This window comes from Macrosteles quadrilineatus, unplaced genomic scaffold (assembly GCF_028750875.1).
Source record: "Macrosteles quadrilineatus isolate MER2022 unplaced genomic scaffold, UCM_ALF_1.0 Scaffold_8__2_contigs__length_117827958, whole genome shotgun sequence".
In the NCBI taxonomy this organism is placed as follows: domain Eukaryota; kingdom Metazoa; phylum Arthropoda; class Insecta; order Hemiptera; family Cicadellidae; genus Macrosteles; species Macrosteles quadrilineatus.
In genome coordinates this window covers 33,148,154-33,168,806 of record NW_026542601.1, presented here as the reverse complement: position 1 = coordinate 33,168,806, position 20,653 = coordinate 33,148,154, and the positions used below count along the sequence as shown (strand labels likewise).

Sequence of the window (20,653 nt, the reverse complement as noted above, 5' to 3'; positions counted from 1 at the left end):
TTTCCCAAAAGTCTAATGTTGAACAACAATAGTAAACAAAAACTTAGGACCCTCTACATGAACTGGACTAATAAGGGAGAATGCCTTATCTATGTTTTAACCCAGTCAAACAAACTAGATAAAACTGACAACAAAACCGAAAACCAAACAAACAGTTAGTATTCTTTCATTCAAAAACAACAAAGAGGTGAATCACAATACAAACTGGAGCAGCATGAGATCACAATTGACAACTACGAGTGTGATTGAACGCATTCCTATGTTAGATAACTGGTGAGTCATTCACGACAAAGTTCACCTGTTAAGGAACATGTACAGCTGTCTCGTGTGAGTGTGTGTGTTTGTGTGTGTACCCACACAAAACGTGTCTCCCACATAAACATTGTAGTGACTAATGAGCCATCAACAATGTCACTACTTCCTTATAAGTCTCACAAGACATTGTTATTATTCTTTATCGTACAACTACTCTGAATTAGATGAGTTATTTAAACTGGCGATACAATAACATTTAATTCTGTACAGCACACTTAATATTATCAGTAAATCACATGATGAAGATCCTACACGTTTATCATTGACCTATCAAACACCCAATGATATGTTTTCTTGGATACTGTAGTTAGATAATTACAGACTAGCAAGACAGGTGCCTCTTAAAAAGCTAAAAATGTTTTGGTGTCATTTTCATCAAATGTTAGTCACAACTATACAACTTGTGTTTAACCATAGACTAACCAACACAAGTAGACTTCTCATCCCATTGTAAATTTTGAAGCACGTTTTTCGTGTCTAGTTCATGTACGTGACACATGTGCACTAGTGTCGACGAAACTTTGTTTCTATTATTTTAGGGTTAATTTCTTGATTTGTGCTTTACTGTTTGGTTATATAACTAGGGGACAAGTTATTGTTTATGATTAGATCGTATTATTTGGTTAAACAAGGTTTTAAATGGCTGTAATAACGGGAAACAAATCGTAAACAAAACACAACCTCTACATAAACCGTACAGAACTAACAATAAAATTGTCTTCAGCTGTTCCATAAGGATGAGAAATCTACTAAGGGAGTATGTTTTATCTATGGTTTAACTGAACAGTGGCGGTAGTGCCCACAATAATCTTTCTAACAACTACATAATGAACATCCTTCATACCACTCAAACCAAATTTTAAAAGTATTTGTGTCAAAATAGAATTTTAAAAGAAAATCATGAATTTTTGACTAAAACCAAATGGAATTACATTTAATGACCAGAGCTTCCTACGTTATTGGCAGCCACCCTAGCCAAACTGCAGATGACCCGTATTCCAAACAATAAAGAACTCTAGCCAGACAGACAACCTCAGGGAAATCGAACCAATAAATGTGTCTCACATTCTTGTTTGAATAACCAACAATATTTTAAAATATAATTTTCAAATTTGTATCTGTTAGCGAAGCCCTTGGTATAAGAATCCATTAAAGAATAAGGAACGGACACACAACTAACACTTTAAAAAAATTCAGTTTGTTATTGACAGAAAAAAAGTTTGCAACACTATCAACTTGAATTTAACTTCTACCAAGGGGTTTCTACAGAAGTAAGTTCTAGAGTGAATCTTAGATGAGATAATTGTTTTTCCACTCCTTTTTGCTTCAATGGAAGAGCATATTAGAACAAAAGACATCTCTGGCTATCTGACTGTGTCAATTCTTTAAAATTCAATAAAAAATATAACTCAGGACATAAAAACATTTTTTGAAACATTGGTCTGTCTTGCAAATTCGTTAAACGGCCAAGTTTTAAATTATAACTCAGTAAATATTGTAAATAATGTACATAGTTTTATGATTAAAAGTATGACACAATCTATGTGATTAGTTTTGGCAAAGATAAGGAATTCAAGTTTTCAAATAAGTAAAGAGTAATACGACTATTGATACAACCAATAGTCAATGGCAATACAGATACTGCAAAGGATAAATGAGATAACTATCTTGAAAACAAATTTAAACTTTTCTCACTGTGTTTCCAAAAAGAATGTAAAGACAGTTTTTAAATACTCAACTTCTTGAGTAGCATGAGTAAGTTTCCACTAAAAATATTTTACATTAAAAAAATTAACTAATTAACAATTTGAGTTAACTACTAATTTTGATTTACTTTCAGCACTATCCTATTAAAAAATGGATTACTCTAATTTGCCAAATCTAAGTTAGGTTGAAAATCTAACTTAAAAACCAGCTGACTTTGAGTAAGAGTAAACCACCAACAAAAAGTTAATCTCGTAAGCGATGTGAGATGTCACATTTCTAGCAAGAAATGAACTAAAATACTTGACCTCGGTTTGTGTTATCACGCAAGAGTAAATCCCCTACAATCAGTTTGCAGACATGCAAAGATTTTTACTCGTTCTTTTAAATATTCACAAGTTGTTAGCTAAATTATAAATCTTTTAGGTTTGACAGATGTTTTATTTTATAAACACTGAATTGTTTCAAATGATTAATATCACTAGCTTCTGTACCCGTGCTCGCAACGGGAAGATGTACTATACCACCTAATCCAAACACTTACTAAGTAGTTCGAATTTATAAAAAAAATACCCCCCCTCCCTCCGCAGCAAACCTGCTGACTGATTTTAAATTAATTCTATTTAGGCTAAATAATATTAGGTTTAACGAGTGCCTAGGTTTGATGCTGCAGGGAGGCTAATAAAGTGAGTTTTTTTGTAAAATATTAGTAGCTTAGTATAACAAAAATTAATTTGCCAAGTTTGATCCAAATATTAATAAACAAGCACACTACCAAATTTTATAATATTCTCCATAAGAATAACATGGGAATTTAAAATATGCAATTTTTGAATTTTCTCTGTAGGCTAACCAATAATTGTGCAAAACACTTTGGTATACTAAATTATTTGTTTTTTACGCTCTTTAAAATAATCTAGAGAGAAATTGAGAAATGTTGTGTTTTGGGGGTAAAAAATGAGAAAAACAGATTTTTACCCTGTAAAACCCTGTTCTCATGGTCCGATGATGCTCTGGTTTTCAAAATTATTCATGTTTATCCCGCCTTACACCTTCAAACCCAATTTCATCAAAATCGGATAAAAATTACTCAAGTTATAGCGTTCATATATACGTAAATACACCTATACAAATTTGAACTAGTAGTGTTTTTGGCCTCTAGGGACATCAAAATGAAAAAGTATATCTGTCCCGGCTCCAGGTCATACCGTGCCACCTATGATAATAGCTACTTCCCTATAGGGAAATTCGCTAAAAGCCACCAAATTTATACAAAAAAGTATAACCTACTGTAAGTATTGTCCTACTGTTTATATGAAAATATATCAAAAACATTATTTTCATAACTTAGATTTACTTTTAATCAAAAGCAGAGCCTGGGTTTATATAGCAACAGTTATCAAATCTTTTTATATTCCCATAATCAATGACATAGTTTAAGTTACATAGTTTTCTACCACATTGTTGTGTAAAATATTATATTTAATTTGTTAGCATCAGTTGTCTGAAATTGTGAAATAAGTATTTGGCAGTTCTGCTGGTTTACATTGAAATGTCAATGCAAAGGTAAAGGTAAACATTGTGAATTTTCTCATGCTTCCATGGATACCAATTATTAATATTTACTTTTGAAAACCACACATTAAAACTTTGGACGTCCAAGGGGCGTAGCCCTTGGGAATTGAATTAATAGGCCTATGACATTCCTAGATATGAGGACAATCTTTGTGCTTAATTTTAGCTGTATCAAAGCAAAGGTTATTGACCCAAGGCAGCTTAAAAGTAGGTAGGCCTATTAAAAAAAGACTTGATTTGAGGTTAGACACAACCATAAATGTATGAATTATCAAGATAACAAATTGGTTTTTGAGTAAAGAGGGGTTATAGGCTATAATGTTTATAAAAATGGTTATAAAATCATACTGCAGCAAAAACAGCCGTTAATGCATGCGTTGCTGGTCTAAAGTAGCATTAGGGAGTAAAAATCAGATGTAAACGGTTGCAAACTTCGATTGTGGCTATGGTATCGATCAAAATTATTTATCGATTGATTTATTAGGTAAGGGTTTAGCAAATTGTTGTTGATTGCTTGACATATCGATGGTATATTGTACTGTAACACAATCGTAATAGACGAAATGATTGAATCGCTTACTGGTGATTTGCATTAGCAGAATTGAAAACAAGCCGGAAGTCATTTTGAGAGGTTATCTTTACATACAAATTATTTAGTTTTCTAGCTTTGTTTGTTAATTAATAATGATGCAATATGACGAAAAATATAGTTCACCACATGGGCTAAAAGTGACTTTTTAGCCCTTGCTCATTTTCCAACCTCGGCTTCCCCTCGATCGTAAAACTTGACCTCGGGTCAACAAGAGTCACTTTAGGCCCTAGTGATGAAATATAATATTATTCTGCAGATGCCAATATTTTTACCCTGTACGCAAAATAATTGAATCAATACCATCAAAAATTGAATTCAGGTAAAAAGTTGAGATGAGAAATGTTACATAAAAATATTTATAAATTTTATGATAAAACTAACTAATTCATTGCTGTAATTTTTTTTTTAATACTGTACTTAACGATTATTTAGTAAATTAAAATTATGAAACCTGACCAAGACGCTAAGAATAACCAGCTTAAGAACTATTTTTTTGGACACAGACATTGGAACTGTATATGAGAAATATTTACATTCCATACATAAGCGTAAGCTATTCAGAGTAAAGAAAACATTTTATAATGAAACTAGCAAGTGTAAGCATCATATCTCTGAAGTAGAGTCAAAATGTCAAATACTACAATGCAAATGTCAAACAAACAGATTTCTTAGGAATCCTGACCTAGTTTGTGATAATGGTTGGGAGAATGTGGGAAGAGAATGAAGTTTTAGCTACGGTAGTAAAATAAATTATTATTTATTTTTTTTCGTATTTCCCATATAGGCAAAAAGCTAAATATTACCCCGTAGGTCTCATGGTAAGACCTGGACCCGGGACCGATTAACTTTTTTGTTTTGAGGTCCCCAGAGGCCAAAAACACCCTCCGTTCAAATTCATATATATATTTATACTAGCAGAGTACCCGTCCTTCGTACGGGGTTGGAATTTAAGTTTGAATGCTTATTGCAATTCCCTACTCAAGCTTTGCATTTGCAATGGGGGAGGACACAGTTTGATAAAATTTGCTTCTTTAAATTTACGGTACAGTATACTATAGCCACGCCTGCCTACTATTTGTTAGCAAACATCTACCATAGCCATATAGTTCTACCACTTCACCTAAACAATATAGAAAAATAAATTATTAACATTCGCAAAATATCACAAATGATTCATGAAATTAAAAATATAAACATAACTGAGTTCAAAATAGCTGTTTTCATAAATGTTACAACAATTGTGCTGCACCCTGTTGGCAAATCTTAAAACTTTTTAAGCTTTTGCATACAATAGAACACACTTTTTAGTTGAACCAGCTGACTAAATTCTTTAATTCTCTTTAAATACGAATACTCATAAGGTTAACATGGGGAACTATAAAGCCACTGGGGCGGAGCCCGAGATAAGAATATGCCTATATGTTAATCGGGAATGTGAGCTATCATCATGCCAAATTTCAGCCCAATCCGTCCAGTAGTTTATGCGTGATTGAACTTCAAACAAACAAACAAACAAACAAACACACAAACTTTCACATTTATAATATTAGTAAGATATATGTGTCCGTTATCACGATAACACGAGCAAAAATTGACCAATTTTAATGAAAATTTGTGTAAACCTACATTAATTTGAATAAATTCGAAAACCAGTATGATCGGACTATGGGTACAGGGGTTAATGGGGGGTTGAATGGGGTAAAAATGGGGACAAATTTCACAATTTCCTTTCAAACCATTTCGTAGAGCTTAAAAACAAGAAGAAATAATTTTGTATATTGGAGCGTTGTTGTATGATTAACGGTTACAGAGATAATTAAAAAAATGAGTTTTTAAAGGTCAACAAAAAATTGTAGTGAGCATGGCATTGGAGACAACTTTTTTTTTATTTATAAATGTTTAACTCACAGTTACAAAAGTATAACAAGCTCTTGAATGTTCTAAACACACAATTGTAATTAGTTAGATTTTAATATAAAATTTACTCTAAGACATGACCACACTGAACAATTGTATAAATCAAAACCCACTCATTTAACCAAATCTTGGGACAGGAACTGGATATTTAAGACCAATGACAATATCCGAATCGGAAAAGCTCAGGGCTGTCTAAACTATAAATTTACAATCCTCTATTTTGGTCAACAGCGGAGTTGAGATCAGGAAGGCGCCAGTGCCCAAGGTAACAGAGAGACAAACAGTGAAAGTGAAGCGGCCACTGCCTTATATGGGAGGCATGGTAATGGTGAATCAGCCGCGACAATACAGGTTTGCCACAGTGTGGGATATTGTGGTTAACACTAAATTATAGTGTTGAACATGGAATTATGGTGTAGAACATTGAAATTACAGTGTAGAACCTGGAAATTATGGTGTGAAAATTTGATGAATTACTTTGGTATAAGTACATAAAAATAATGGTGTTGAAACCTGGAACTATTAGTATATAAACTTAAATTACAGTACAGAAACATGAAATTACTGTGTGAAAAGGACTTTTTAAAAGAATTATTGTGGTATATTTAAGTATACTTATACTTGAAAAAGTGAACAAAAATAATAAATGAATTTTCCTTCATCGCTTATTCCATCCTTTTGTAGGATTTAGATATAAGTTAAAATATGTTTTTATTGGTTTCAAGGTTATGTTTTGTACAGTAGTATGAAAAAAAACAGGAACTCTAATCTTATTTGTAAGCAGCTGTAATTAAAGCTTACAGACCTGTAAACCATGCCAAAGTTGGTTATTTGTAAATAGATAATATTTTGTAAACAAATATATGTAAAATAACATAAATGTTACATTTTATATTTAAGTACCTATGTTCACAAAATGATGATAATAATCCCATCTGCTGCAAACCTGTACTCAACCATTATCCAGTGGATTTATTAATTTCTTAACCCAAATAGATTCCCAATCAAATAAATTTTAAAACTAGACCCATATGCTACGTTATATTATATTTTCAACTTTATTTCTCCTTAGAAGTCGCAGTGCATTAATTAAAATGATGAAAAATAAGATTAATTTCAAAAGGGGGGGGTATTAATATTATAAAAAAAAAAACTTAACTGACTACAAAATTTCAAAATATTACCACCATCTAATAAAAATCTGTTAAAGCCTACCTCATCGCCGAATTGATCACCGAAATCATCGTAATCCATGACAAAATCGTCCAAAATCTGTGGTGACTCTACGATAGTCTCCATAACACATGCAACACAAGCTACGGACTCAACTGAACAAAGATTATCACTGATGCTGACTATCACACTAAAGCCGGCAAGGTTGAGTCACCGCTTATATATGGAGAGGACTGCCTACGCGACACGTCACTTCTAGAACCTGCCAGAGCATTCATGCCAGCCGCTGCCGATTATAGTTGTAAACAATCGCAATCAACACCATCATTAATTCAATTTGACATCTGCTGTACTAAGAACAAGTATCTGAGTTTATTTTTAAGACAACGATCTTGTCATTATTTATTACAAGAATTAATTATTGTTGTATATATTTAGGTTTTTGAAGAAAAAGCTTATTTTATTGTAAAATGGCCGTGGTTTTATCAATATTTGATATATTCATTCAAACATCTTTACATTTATTTGAATTTGTTACCTGGAGAACTGTGTGTATAATAAAACTGGTTATGGGTTGTATCTCTACCAACTATCTCATATCTATTGAACTTAAAAATGAGAAATAATGAACTACAAACATTTTCTATATAGTTAAAAAGATTAACTCACAAGTAGTAGAAATATTGGAACATGTAAAGTTATCAATATATGTCAGATTTTTTAACATTCCATTACTGGGATAAAGTAAATTTTTCAATAGGTCAAGTTAAAAAAAAAAATTTATAAAATAAAAGAAAAAATATTAAGATAGGTTAAGTCATGTTCTCTGGACTTTTTTTAACCACAAACTAGGTAGGAATTTCTAAAAAGAAATTTTTCTTTGACATTTACAAGACAATATTTGAGTTGACATTTTAAAGGTAGAAGAACCGATCTCAGATATTGTCTTACTTCCCTTCATAAGAGAAATAATGGTTACCTCTTACCCCACAAGGTGCCCTTACCCAAATAATTAAATTTTCTTGTTAGTATTTAGTCAATTATGATTGAAACAGAGCTTGAGAAAATCAAAAGATAGGTTTTCTCACATTAATTTTCTTAGATTTGATTTAGAGACACATCATTGAGACCAGCATAAAAAATGTAATACAGTCAATTACTATTACTTAATTTGTTAAAAGTTGTATATCATTTTACTTAATCAGGATGCATGAAAGAGGCTGTTAAATCAGTTTAATTGTTCAACAGAGAAAATGTATGCATACTAACCAAAGAAAGATTCCTTAAGGGGGAACTCCACCCAAAATAAAAAATCTTTATGTATGAAACACTTTAGTTTTTACACATTAGTTTTAAGCTATTAGAATAAAAATAAAATATTGGATTAGGCCTACTCCCTCTTTACCCCAAAAAATGTATGTTCACGGGAACGGAAGTATCTTAAGTTAGGTATTAGATATCTTGATTTTGTAAATTTTATTTTGTAGAGCACATGTGTGTGCAGAACCGGTAGCAGGGAAATTTTAATCCACTAGTTATCAAAAATATAGTTTTATAATCAAATGAAAAATATTTAAAAACTGAATTCGTGTAAATCCATGCTACAGTTTGTAGAATACACTATATAACCTTCATAATAAATAATATAGCCTCAAACCTTAGCTACATCCGGTATTTAAAAATATATGAAAACCAAACTTTCGGTAATCACCCCGGAAACAAAAGTAAACAAAATTCTGTCGAGGGGAACGCCACCAAAATATAAAAAATTGATTACAAAATTAACATTTTTTCATTGTTATTATTTAAAAGTACACAAAAAACAAAGCTTTTATTACCAAATTTTTCTAATTTAGCCAATCCCGCAGGGGGGGGGGGGAGGGGGATGGTTAACTTTCGGTAAATAGGGTATACTTACTTATTTTGTAAAATAACACCACATTAAAAAATATTTTTACTATGTGGCATACATCAAAATGTTCAGGATTTAAATTCCTAGTTTTTTCGGATAGAGTTCCCCCTTTAGATACATTGTTATTTAATGAGAGTTAATGGAGTAACGGTTGTGATGAGTTTTGAAGATGACATGGTAAATAGATAATTTTGGTAAAAATTACCACCTAGGAAGTTTATAGAAGTATTAAAAGTTAATAATACATAACGTAAATTGCAAATTTCTTAGCAAGACACATGCTTCAAACAAGAATGGAAGATTTCACAGTTCTGTAGTTTAGACCTTAAAACAGTAAAACCTCCAAAAACTTACATTATCAACCTAGATAACAAAGTTAACCTTATCAGTTTTAGTTGGAGAAAGATTAACAGAACATAGTGATATTGCATTCCATTGTTATCACCAAAGAGAACTTAAGTGCTTCCATTTCTTGAGAATTCAATTATAAGACTATGATATAGTTTACTGAGCATACAGTTTATAATACTTGAGTTCTAAGTCAAAGGTTAATATATAGAGAAATCAGTTCTGGACCCATATTAGTCATCAGGCTGTTGATTTACTTCCCAATAACACAGCAGGGTTTAAGCTGCAGTAGCATTCTTTGCATTTTGCTATACACAACTTAAAAATACTAGGCCCTACATTGATTTTGCAGGCAAATTTGTTACAAATAAAATTTAAGATTAAATATTACCTTTGATTATTAATGCAACAATATTCTGTATCCAATAGTAAATGATATTACTCACTGGCAAATTAAAAAAAAAAATGCTTAAACAATAATATTTTTGATACAGTTGTCTAAAAGTTTGTAGCATTTTTGCTTAAAGAAATTTAATCTCAACCCATACTCTGACTAACAGTTAGATTTATGGTAGAAAGAACATAGTTAAACATTTTTCTATAAGGATTTTTTATTCCTTACCTGAATTAAGAGAAAGAAAAATACACAATCAAACTAAGCGGTGCAATTAAATGTTGTTTCTAAAATCAATAGTATGTAACTAATTGTTATATTCAGCTCTAACTATTGTACACATTTTAAGTATCACATTATTTTATTCTAAGTCTTGTTTCCGATGTGAGTTATAAGAAAACAATTCAAACTCTTATCATGTTACTAAGTAAAATAACTCCCAAAGAAAATCATTATTTCTTAACAAACTGGTCAACTTAATCCACCTTGATTCTCCTCGCCATTAATTTGCCAACTTTCCGATTTAAAGTGATCCAAACCACTTTGCTAGTTATCTTGGCTGATAATTTTTTGGCACCTACGACTTTAGCTCCGAGGTGAATTTCTAAAGAGAAAGCAACAGAATACATTACCATGCTGAAAGCTTTTGGAGGATTGACATTGAAATTAGGCCTACTTTTGCACATTGGGAAGTCCCATAGGTTATTGACCTGCGTTTGTTTGTTAGAATGTTTTATTTCTATTTTATTTTAAAGTTAATGATCTTAAAAATATCATGGAACTTTTGCACTTTCATGCTTCTATCATTGCATTTAATGTGTTCTTTACAACCTCTAACTTACTTGTAAATACACAATTTTAGAAGGAATAAAATATGATTACAAATGAGTTCTCGTAATAATTATTAGTCATGACAAAATGAAATATGAAAATGTTTATGACCAACATTAATCTTACTGTGGGTTACCAATTTTGAAGTCAAGAATTACAGTAGAATCAAAGGTTAAATCCTTTATCATTCTTATATTACCTGAAGAGTGGAGACGATGTTTTGTCTGGTTTATGTTGTTTACCATGTATTTATTTTGATTTAAACAATTTTAAAACTAGTTTAACTAAACAAAGTGATATGTAAGTGAACTATTGCTTGTTTTTTTTTTTTTTTTATTAAAGAGTAAGTTAAACCACAATTTGTAAAAAAAAATACTGGAAATAGGTGATACAAATTGGTTGTCAATCGTACTCGAATGTGACTGATGTAAAACACACAACAAAACAATAACATGCTTCATATATTAAAATTGGATGAGATAACTACTAACACTTTCAAAGCCAATAAACCTGGTAAACCTGTTATGAAAAATTCTGTACAGTATTTTTGTTTTTGCATATACCTACAGTAATACTTTGGAATATAATAGGGCAAATAATAATACAGAGTCGATAAAAATAGCTTAATGTCTTGCATAACATAAATGGATACTTTAATACTTTTCTTTGAAATGGCGACCATACAAAGTAGGTATTTTAAGCCAAGTATGAATGTATATGAATGATATAGTTTCAGACCTAACTATTAATAACTATCGTTTAGTAAACTAAAATAATGAACACTTTAAATAGCCTAATAATTTTAACAATAGCATGGCTATTGGTCAATAAACGATTTGTCAATACACTGCTTTGCTAACTCACTGGATACATAAACCAAACACAGTTAGACATAATGGCTTCATAGTACCTATTTTTCCAAAGAATATATATAGAAGTGTATATTTTATACTCTAATCATAAACAAATTCAATCTTATTACTTACAAATTTTAACAATAACTTTTCCACACTTCTTGTTGATAAACTTGTTCACTCTTTACCGAAACATAAATTTCACTGACAAAAGCTTGTTAAGGAAAATATACCACCGGTTTCTACACAATGCCGAACCCTCTATGGACTCGTAACGTCACACAACCAGACGTCAATTACACACCTGTTCAAACAAACAACGCCATCACCGAGATGTCGTCTATTGTGACATAACAGCTGACGTTGGTCATTTACGTCAACAATCTAACAGCTGTATTTAACATAATTGTCAAATTATAATGTAATTGCATAATGTTGAAGAGTTTATCAACAATTTGAAATGTTGAAGGTTTTTGTTTTTCATTAAACCTTTACTGGGTTAATTATTGGTGCCCAAAATCTTTTACAATAAATGTTTGTTTAATACCGGTACTTTATTACATACACCTAAAGTAGTATAAATTATGTTTTGTATTTTTAACACTAATTTGCATGATGGACATACAACCAAGGACTTGGTACTAGTAATCATTATGTGAACTTTAGCTAGGCAATTTCAATTAAAACAACTTTCAGACCAGAATCCTCATTAAATTTCCAATAGTGTACAGAGTCACTGAGATGAAACATCTGTACAAGCATGTATTCTGCAATGAAAGTTTAAATTTGTGATTTTTGAGAAAAATTCAAAAACCTTTACATAAGTTTTTCATAAGTTTTTACATAAGTTTTTCACCTTTACAAAAACCTTTACATAAATGAACCATAGAGAGTGTCAATTATTACTAAAAAATGTTGTCAATTAATAACCTTTAAAATGATTTAGGCCTATAAAAGTTTAATGTTTCTTTGCTTTTTCAATCTTAAATATAAGATTTTTTTTAACACAGAAAGGTTAAAGTCTAATTTCCTGTATAAAATCATGTATTTGCTTAAATGATATGGCAACAGCTGCATTATAAATTATGTTCAAATGGAGTTTATTGTAGTTTTCAGAATCCTTGTAAAATTTGTAATAAGAATATTGAGGAGTTGTTAGGATTACCAACCTTATGAACCTATGTTTTTGTGATAAATCTTCAATTAGGGTTTATTTTTTTCATTGTTGAGTAAAATAAAATATCTTTTACGGTGTTAGTTTTATGGTACATTCAAATTATGTGCAAGATTGACTTATGCAAAATATACAACTTGGATGATAATAATGATAATGATAGGTCATATGGTGTGGCTTGTTGGATTAAAAATATATTATCCAAATAATTCATGGACAAATTAATTATGCTTGGAATGGTGGAAACAATGAATTAATAATACGTTTGTTATGTAATAGATACAAAAAAAATTGAGAAAACCCTTGAAATGAAGTACAAAATATGTAGCAAATTAAAATCCAACAACTTCCAAGGGATAATGAAAGTAAATTAAAAAGCCAGTACAGTAAAAATTATTTTTTTAACAGTAAAATTATATTTTGCATAACCAAAACTTGAAATTATCTTACCATATGTCAAACTGGGTTATACTTTCACACAGTATCACAAATAGTCACTTAAGACACAAAACACTTTAAAATTAACCGGGTTTACGCAGAGTTTTAAATCACGGTAACTAAAACGCGCAGCAAACCGCGTAGCTAAGAAAGGTTTCCCAATGACTAGAGTTATTTTTAACCAACATCAAACCAGAGCCGAACCGCAAACATGCAAAACTCTCGTGTCCATTGTAGCAATGGAATTCAGCTTTTGAAATTCAGATTATGTTTTCTTTAATGACTGAAAAGACTTAATTATTTGCAAAACAATACTATTGTATTATATTCTTTGGATGGCAATTTAAAAGTGATTTTGTTAGGCTAACAAGATTTTACAAAAAAATTTACTATAGGGTTGGTTTAAATTCCTGGCACATCCACAAATCATATGGATTTGGACCGTTAGTCCAAAAGCATTTTAAAAAGTACACTAAACACCACCTCCTTTAAAAATGCCAACTGAGTAGACGATACAAAAAAATTTGACTTGTGATAGATCAAACAATTTTGCTTGATATTTTTTGAGTACTAAAAGTAGGTCTACTAATGAAGTTTCAAAGGCCATTATTTTATTTAGGCCTACCAATGTAGTTTATAAATAGCTACCTACTTTCCTAGTTGGACATTATTTTTTTAAGGCAGTCTTGTCTAACTTATTTGATTGTTTTTAAAGTGTGCATAGCAATATAAAAATAATCGTAAAAATTATGAAAAAAATTAATCATTTAGATTACCAGCGATGGTGATTTACATCAGAAGTGGGGGGTAAAACCCAGCTGCAAGACATTGGGTTGTATTCTGAATAAACGTTAAGTCTACATCAATTTTTCGGGGATGCGGAATACTATCCCCCGGAAAACTACCCCCCCAGGTGAAACGTGACGTCACAAAATCTGCTAACTAACCAATATGGAAGCCGTGCCTGCGACTGGAATACTACCCCCCCTAGACAAATCAAGCTATCTAATTTTAATTTTAATTCGAGTAATTCCGTTGGATAATAGAAAAGGCATGTGGTGAATATAAAACAGATTTTCGAAGTGTTACAGCAAGTATGGTTGGTTAGGTTAGGTTAGATTAGAACTGTTTGACAACTAAATTTGAGTGTCCGTGACTGGAAAGCTGCCCCCCCGGTCTCTGGCGTCAATATGACGTAGGAACCTGCTTGGGGGGGTAGTTTTCCAGGGGGCAGTCATCCGGCGACCCAATTTTTCAATATATTCCTCCAAAATGGAGGATGCCTTCCCATGTCCCATCTAATCGCCGCTAAGGGATAATGCGTACCAAAATGGTTTAGTAACTAAATGTAGTACGCCTACTAGTGTAACTAGGAAGGAAACTTGATTCCCCATTCTTTTCCTTGTCCAAGCTCTTGAAATTTCTTATAGGCTACTTTTTATTTAACTAAACTTATTCATTATCACTTTTATATTAGCATTGACTATATATATTAGTTAAATCATCTCACCTAATATAACTATATAGAATATAGTAACAAAAAGAAAATAAGGAATAAATTTAGGATCATTTTTAAAGGGTAAACAAATGTTAGTAGTAGGTAGTCCTACAGAAATATTTTTATTAATTTTGATTTAATTAGCCTTCAGATAGATCATGTCTCATATTTTCTTACAGCAAGGTGTACACACAAAACACAAACATTGCTCAATTTCTTCTTCTGTCTAACCTCTGGCATGCCAGTTTATTTCCACATAAGTGTGTGTGTGTGTGTAATTTGTGGTTTACAAATTTTAAAATAAAAAATCATTTAGTTGATTTTAGGTTTTTTTTTTAGTTAAACATCTTAAAATATAATACTTAGATAACCTAGGAAAACGGCAAATTCAACGAAGCAAAAGTAGTTATAACATGGTACATTTATGTCCCCCAAGACGAAAGCTTGGCGCCTGCATCCGCTCTAAAATACACGATGACCGCAATCCGAAGATGCAATCTGTAGTTGGCATAAAGGCGTGACGTGCCCGCCAACAATGTACTCCACCTTCCATTGCAACTTCATCAAACAATTAGTAGATAATCATCAATCATCGGGCTGCAAGAGCTTGGCATCGTGAGAAGTAGTAAATTGTAAACCGTAACTGTTTATGATGAAAATAGTTAGCCACAGTTTTCAAACGATGTTAAATAAGACGCTAGGCCTAATAAATACTACAACTTGATAAAGATGTTTTGAATTTCAATTTGTTTTAATTATGAAAAGGGAAATTTGATTTTGAAGTTTAGGTCTGTAAGCTAGGGCCTATGTCAAAAGAGAGACAATGTTAAAAACACAATTTAGGCAAAAAAATGTTTTCTGTATACTATTTAGTTAACCGTTCTATCTTTAATGATCGTCTATTGTTTTACATTTCTCATGTATCATTTGTTAACACTTTCCTTGGAAGGGCCAATGCCCTACGCCCTAGGTTTAATTTATTATGCAGGTCAATAAGCCTACCAGTATTTTAACTTCCAATAACATTTATAATAAAAAATAAAATTTTCCAAAATTTTTTTAAAAATTAAAAACATTTTTTTTTAGCCGACATGTGATACGATTACGAAACGGCCGACACGAGACGTAACAAAAAATTAAGTAATATAATTTTTATGTCTCGATGTTTACCTTTATTAAAACAATTTGTTGTGGTACGGTAGTGAAAATAAAATTAAAAATTAGGTCCAATTCTAGAGAACAGTTAAAAAAAATATAAAACTGGACATTACAATTTCCTTTGTGTAGGCTATGGTAAAAACAATACTTTTTGACTGGTTATAATTTTTTAATTGAAGATAAATTACATACTTTTTAATTAGTTTAGGGAATTTCCCTAAAGGGAAGTAGCTGTTACCGTAGGTGGCACAGTAAGACTTAGGCCCAGGACCAATTTACTTTTTTATTTTGATGTCCCCAGAGACCAAATATACAGGGTATTTCAGTAAAGCGTAGCGGGCTATGCAGATTCAGATTCTTCATGCGAAAATAAGTTGAAAATGTAGAATAACTTTTTTTCGATTTCGGCTTAGTTTGGCCGTAATCCATCATTTTGTATTTATTTGAAAATAATTAATAAACTCAAAATCCCTTGGAGATATTTTTATAAAACTTGGTATAAACTTTAATTCTACAGGTATAAACATTCTCCGAAAATATCTTTGCATAGTCTCATCAAATTTCAAAATGGCACCCATTTAAAATTTGTAAAGTAAAATTTCATTAAAGCCAGCCATTAAAACAAAAATTTTAATGGTCGCCATTTTGAAAATTTGATGAGCCTGATCAAAGATATTTTCGGAGAATGTTTATACCTGTAGAATTAAAGTTTATACCAAGTTTTATAAAAATATCTCCAGGGGATTTTGAGTTATTAATTATTAAGTATTAGCATAGATTAAACATACTCCCTTAGGAGTATGTTTAATCTATGGTATTAGTTATTAGTTATTAGTTAGTTAGTTAGTTTAGTTATTAGTTTAGTTATTAGTTATTAATTATTGAGTTAGATTAATTATTTTCAAAAAAATACAAAATGGCTGATTACGGCCAAACTAACCCGAAATCAAAAAAAGTTATTCTACATTTTCGACTTATTTTTGCATGTGTAGAATCTGAATCTGCATAGCTTTACTGAAACACCCTGTATATATATATATGTCCGTAAACATGATAAGTAACTTGAGTAACTTTTGTCCGATTTTGATAAAATTTGGTTTGGAGGTGTAAGACAGGAAAAACTTGAATGAGTTCGCAAACCAGCATGATCGGAGCATGGGAATGGGGTTTTATTGGGTAAAAATTGGTTTTTCAAATTTTTGAACCTCAAAACATAAAATTTCCCAATTTCTCTCTAGACCTTCTTAAAGAGCTTAAAATACCCCCGCCGCAGCAAACCTGCAGACTAAGCGAATTTCAGCTTGTCTGATTACATTTTTACTAAAATACTTCCATAACTAAGACAAATTTATTCCCAATTTAAATAACATAAGATTTTAACAAAACATGGTGTTTTCTGCTACGGGGAAGGTAATAAGTGTTTTTTGACCATACGTCAATAGTATAGGATGAAATAAATACATTTGCCAAATGTTATCAATATATACCCTATCCATAAACAAGTAAACTAAAACTACAACAGTTTTCGTTTTCTCCATAAGAATAACATAGGAATTTTAAATTACACAATTTTTTAATTTTCTCCGTGACCGTTGGGCATACAACAGCGCTTCAATATACTAAATTATTTCTTTTTTTAAGTTCTACAAAACGGTTTAAAAAGAAATTTCAAAATTCTTTATTTTTTGGGTCAAAAATGGGAAAAACCAATTTTTACCCCATAAAACCCCGTTCCCATGGTCCGATTATGCTGGTTCGCGAACTCGTTCAAATAAACGTAGGTTTACACGTTTGTACCAAATTTCATCAAAATCGGATCATTTTTGCTCGAGTTATCGCGCTAACAGATATATATAAATGAATTTGAACGGATGGTGTTTTCGGCCTCTAGGGACCTCAAAAAAAAAAATTAAATCGGTCCCGGGTCCAGGTCTTACCACGAGTACTACGGTAATAACTTATTCCCTATATGGGAAATTCGCTAAATCACAAATAATTCTGTAGGCTATATCAAAGTGTTTTAGTATGATTATTGGTTACGGAGAAAAATTGTAATTTAAAATTCCCATGTTATTCTTATGGAGAATAATGTAAAATGTTGTAGTTTGCTTGTTTTCTGGATATATTTTGATCAAACTTGGCATATTTATTGAATTTATACTAAGCTATAATTATTTCCCTTAAGCTATAATAAACACACTTTATTAGTTTCAGCAAACCTAGGTGCTTGTTAAACCTAATGTTATTTAAATAGATTAATTGCAGGCAAATGGAAATTCGCTTAGTCGGCAGGTTTGCTGCGGCAGGGGTATTTTTATAACTTTCAACTGACTCACAATTAAAAACAAATTAGCCCTACAAACTTTCTACCTTGGTTTAGTAAATAAAAGTAGATCCTATTAAATTTCATTCATGACAAATTAAAACATCGAAGTGGGATTAAAACACACATGTTTAATTCATAGATGTGTGTGTGTGTTTTAAACTCTACTGTAATTATTATTTAGCAACAGTTCAATTATGGTTAACTTCCAAATAAAAATCTGAGTTTTTACTTTGCCTAGGCCCTATCTAAATTTATTTGTCGAAACTTGAGCAATTATGAGCACCAATTCGTAAACCAGTAGGACATGGATGATACATTTAATGTAGTAGGTAACCTTAATTTACTTAAGTTAGTTTGTTAAGCTAATTAAGTTATAAATACTAAACAAAACCACACTACAATGCCAGGCAAATATTTAATTCCATATACAACTATTACAGCTTATATGTATTATCTAAATGCATGTATTTTCACTTAAGGCCAGAGCGAATGCTATTGGATTGTTATTCAATATTTTTCCATCTTGTTTTGTTTGTAGCCTAAGATAAGAATGTAAAAATGGAGTTTGTCCAGTGGTACCTATGTAAAATAAATAAAATATAATAAAATGAAGCTTAACCCTCTATAAGGACCCCTATATGCTACCATATACCTTCATGGATCTTATCATTAATGTCAATTCCTCAGGAGAACCAGTTTAATGTTTACAAGATTGAAACCAACAAGAAAGCTTAATTGTTAGTTAGCCTAGGGTATTCGCAGTACCGTACTGATGTTGACCACTGTCTGAAAACTATCTTAACATTATATCCATAACTTATCCAATTTAGACTACTTAACTTAGTCGAGTTAAGTTGGTACACTACAAATGTTATTGAGTTGCCAGAGAGCTTTAAATTGACTAACCGTTGTTCTTGACACTTGGTATTCAACAAATTGTTTTATGTCTCATTAAGTTAATCAATTTGATGACCGAGCCTGACCTACACCCAGTGATTATCATGAGCTCACAACAGTAACAACACTGACATAACTTATCTAGGCCTACATTTATGCTATAGGCTAGGTATTAGAAAAATACCAAAATAAAAGATCACAGGTAGGAGTGTGTTGCTAGCCTAAACTTAGTGCGCCTCAGATTTCAATGTGAGAAACACGTAGGCCTACGTTCTCTAGAATATCAACATAAATGTGATGAGTTAACTTAGGACTGATTTGAAAAAGCATTTTTAATTAATTCATGAAAACTGCCACTTTTTGGCGTTAACATGGACAAACAATGTTTAAACAATAAGCTAGGGTAAACTATGATAAACCAGGCTGCACTTTACTTGACGTCCTACACTCATTCGATTGTTTTTTCTATTCGATATTCGATATATCGTTTGGTTAGTTAGGTTAGGTTAACACCTAACAAACCAAACGATATATCGAATGAAGCAATCGATTAATCGATATATCGATCGATATTTTCATTCGAATGAGTGTAGGACGTCAAGTAAAGTGCAGCCATAAACCAATCTAAACCCATTGAACATCTAGGGTAGCCCTACTTATAAACTAACAATCAGCAAACACAAATCTACACAGCACTAAACAGAAGTTTATTTTGAAAAACTTTCAAATCTAGAAATAGACTGTCTAACTTATGGGAAGAATATAGCCGGTTACTCCTTACACTTAATTGAATGAAAGTGAAACAGCAAAACATGGAAATCCTCTTGTTAACCTTTATAATTATTTTTCGGCCTGTGTAAAGTGCAAATTTAAAAAAATAAGCTTACCCTTGGAAATGTTGAGCCGGCTGAGGATCCAAAATTTGAGGACGGTCTGTCAAAAAAAGACTTTCTGTCTTGATCAAATTCTTTTCTCAATTCATTAAATAACTCATCGCCCGACTTCCCACGTATTCGATCACTCAACCTTGGTCTGTCTCGAAACGTGTACGAAAAAGACATAATCACTATAACTGCCCACGATGATCCCAACCAGTATTTTCTTCTAGAACACAGCAGAAGATACTAGAGGATTCAAGAAGACGATAATATCTTGTTCAGTGCTGCCAAACTGAGTTCTATACATTTCCCGGAGCTTTGTTGAATTTCCCTTTAGTTCTGATGATATCATCGATTATATATCCATATTTTGCTAGTTTATTACCTTGGGGTTGTGGCATTATCACATGGATAAAATCCATTGGTGATTTGGCGGGGTTTGAACCCGGGACCTCTGGAACTGAAGTCCAGCGCTCTAACCCACGGCCGCCTTTAACTCCAGGCCGCGGCCTTCGAACTGGCAACGTCGCAAGTGGTGTTAAAACAGCTGTTTTTGTTTGGAACCAGCTAATGGTATTTGTGTATTTACGAAAGATTGGTTACTGGACTATGACAATTTGACTCCGCTTAAAAATGTACGGATATAGATTTTAATTCATATTGTTTCGG

At 31.7% G+C, this 20,653-nt stretch overlaps 1 protein-coding gene across 3 annotated transcripts in view; it reads right to left on the bottom strand.

Moving 5' to 3' along the window:
- Positions 1–20,229, bottom strand: part of LOC129000977 (BAG domain-containing protein Samui-like) — a 35,619-nt gene extending 15,390 nt beyond the window's left edge. The window contains exon 1 of one of the 3 annotated variants that reach the window (XM_054428088.1): positions 19,994–20,229. In XM_054428088.1, the coding sequence (XP_054284063.1) occupies positions 19,994–20,167 (174 nt within the window). In that variant the 5' untranslated portion in view covers positions 20,168–20,229. Of the gene's footprint in view, positions 1–7,318; positions 7,467–13,239; positions 13,260–19,993 lie in introns of those variants that run through there. The other 2 variants (XM_054428090.1, XM_054428089.1) reach the window with 2 other exon arrangements.
- Between the last annotated feature and the right edge of the window lie 424 nt (positions 20,230–20,653).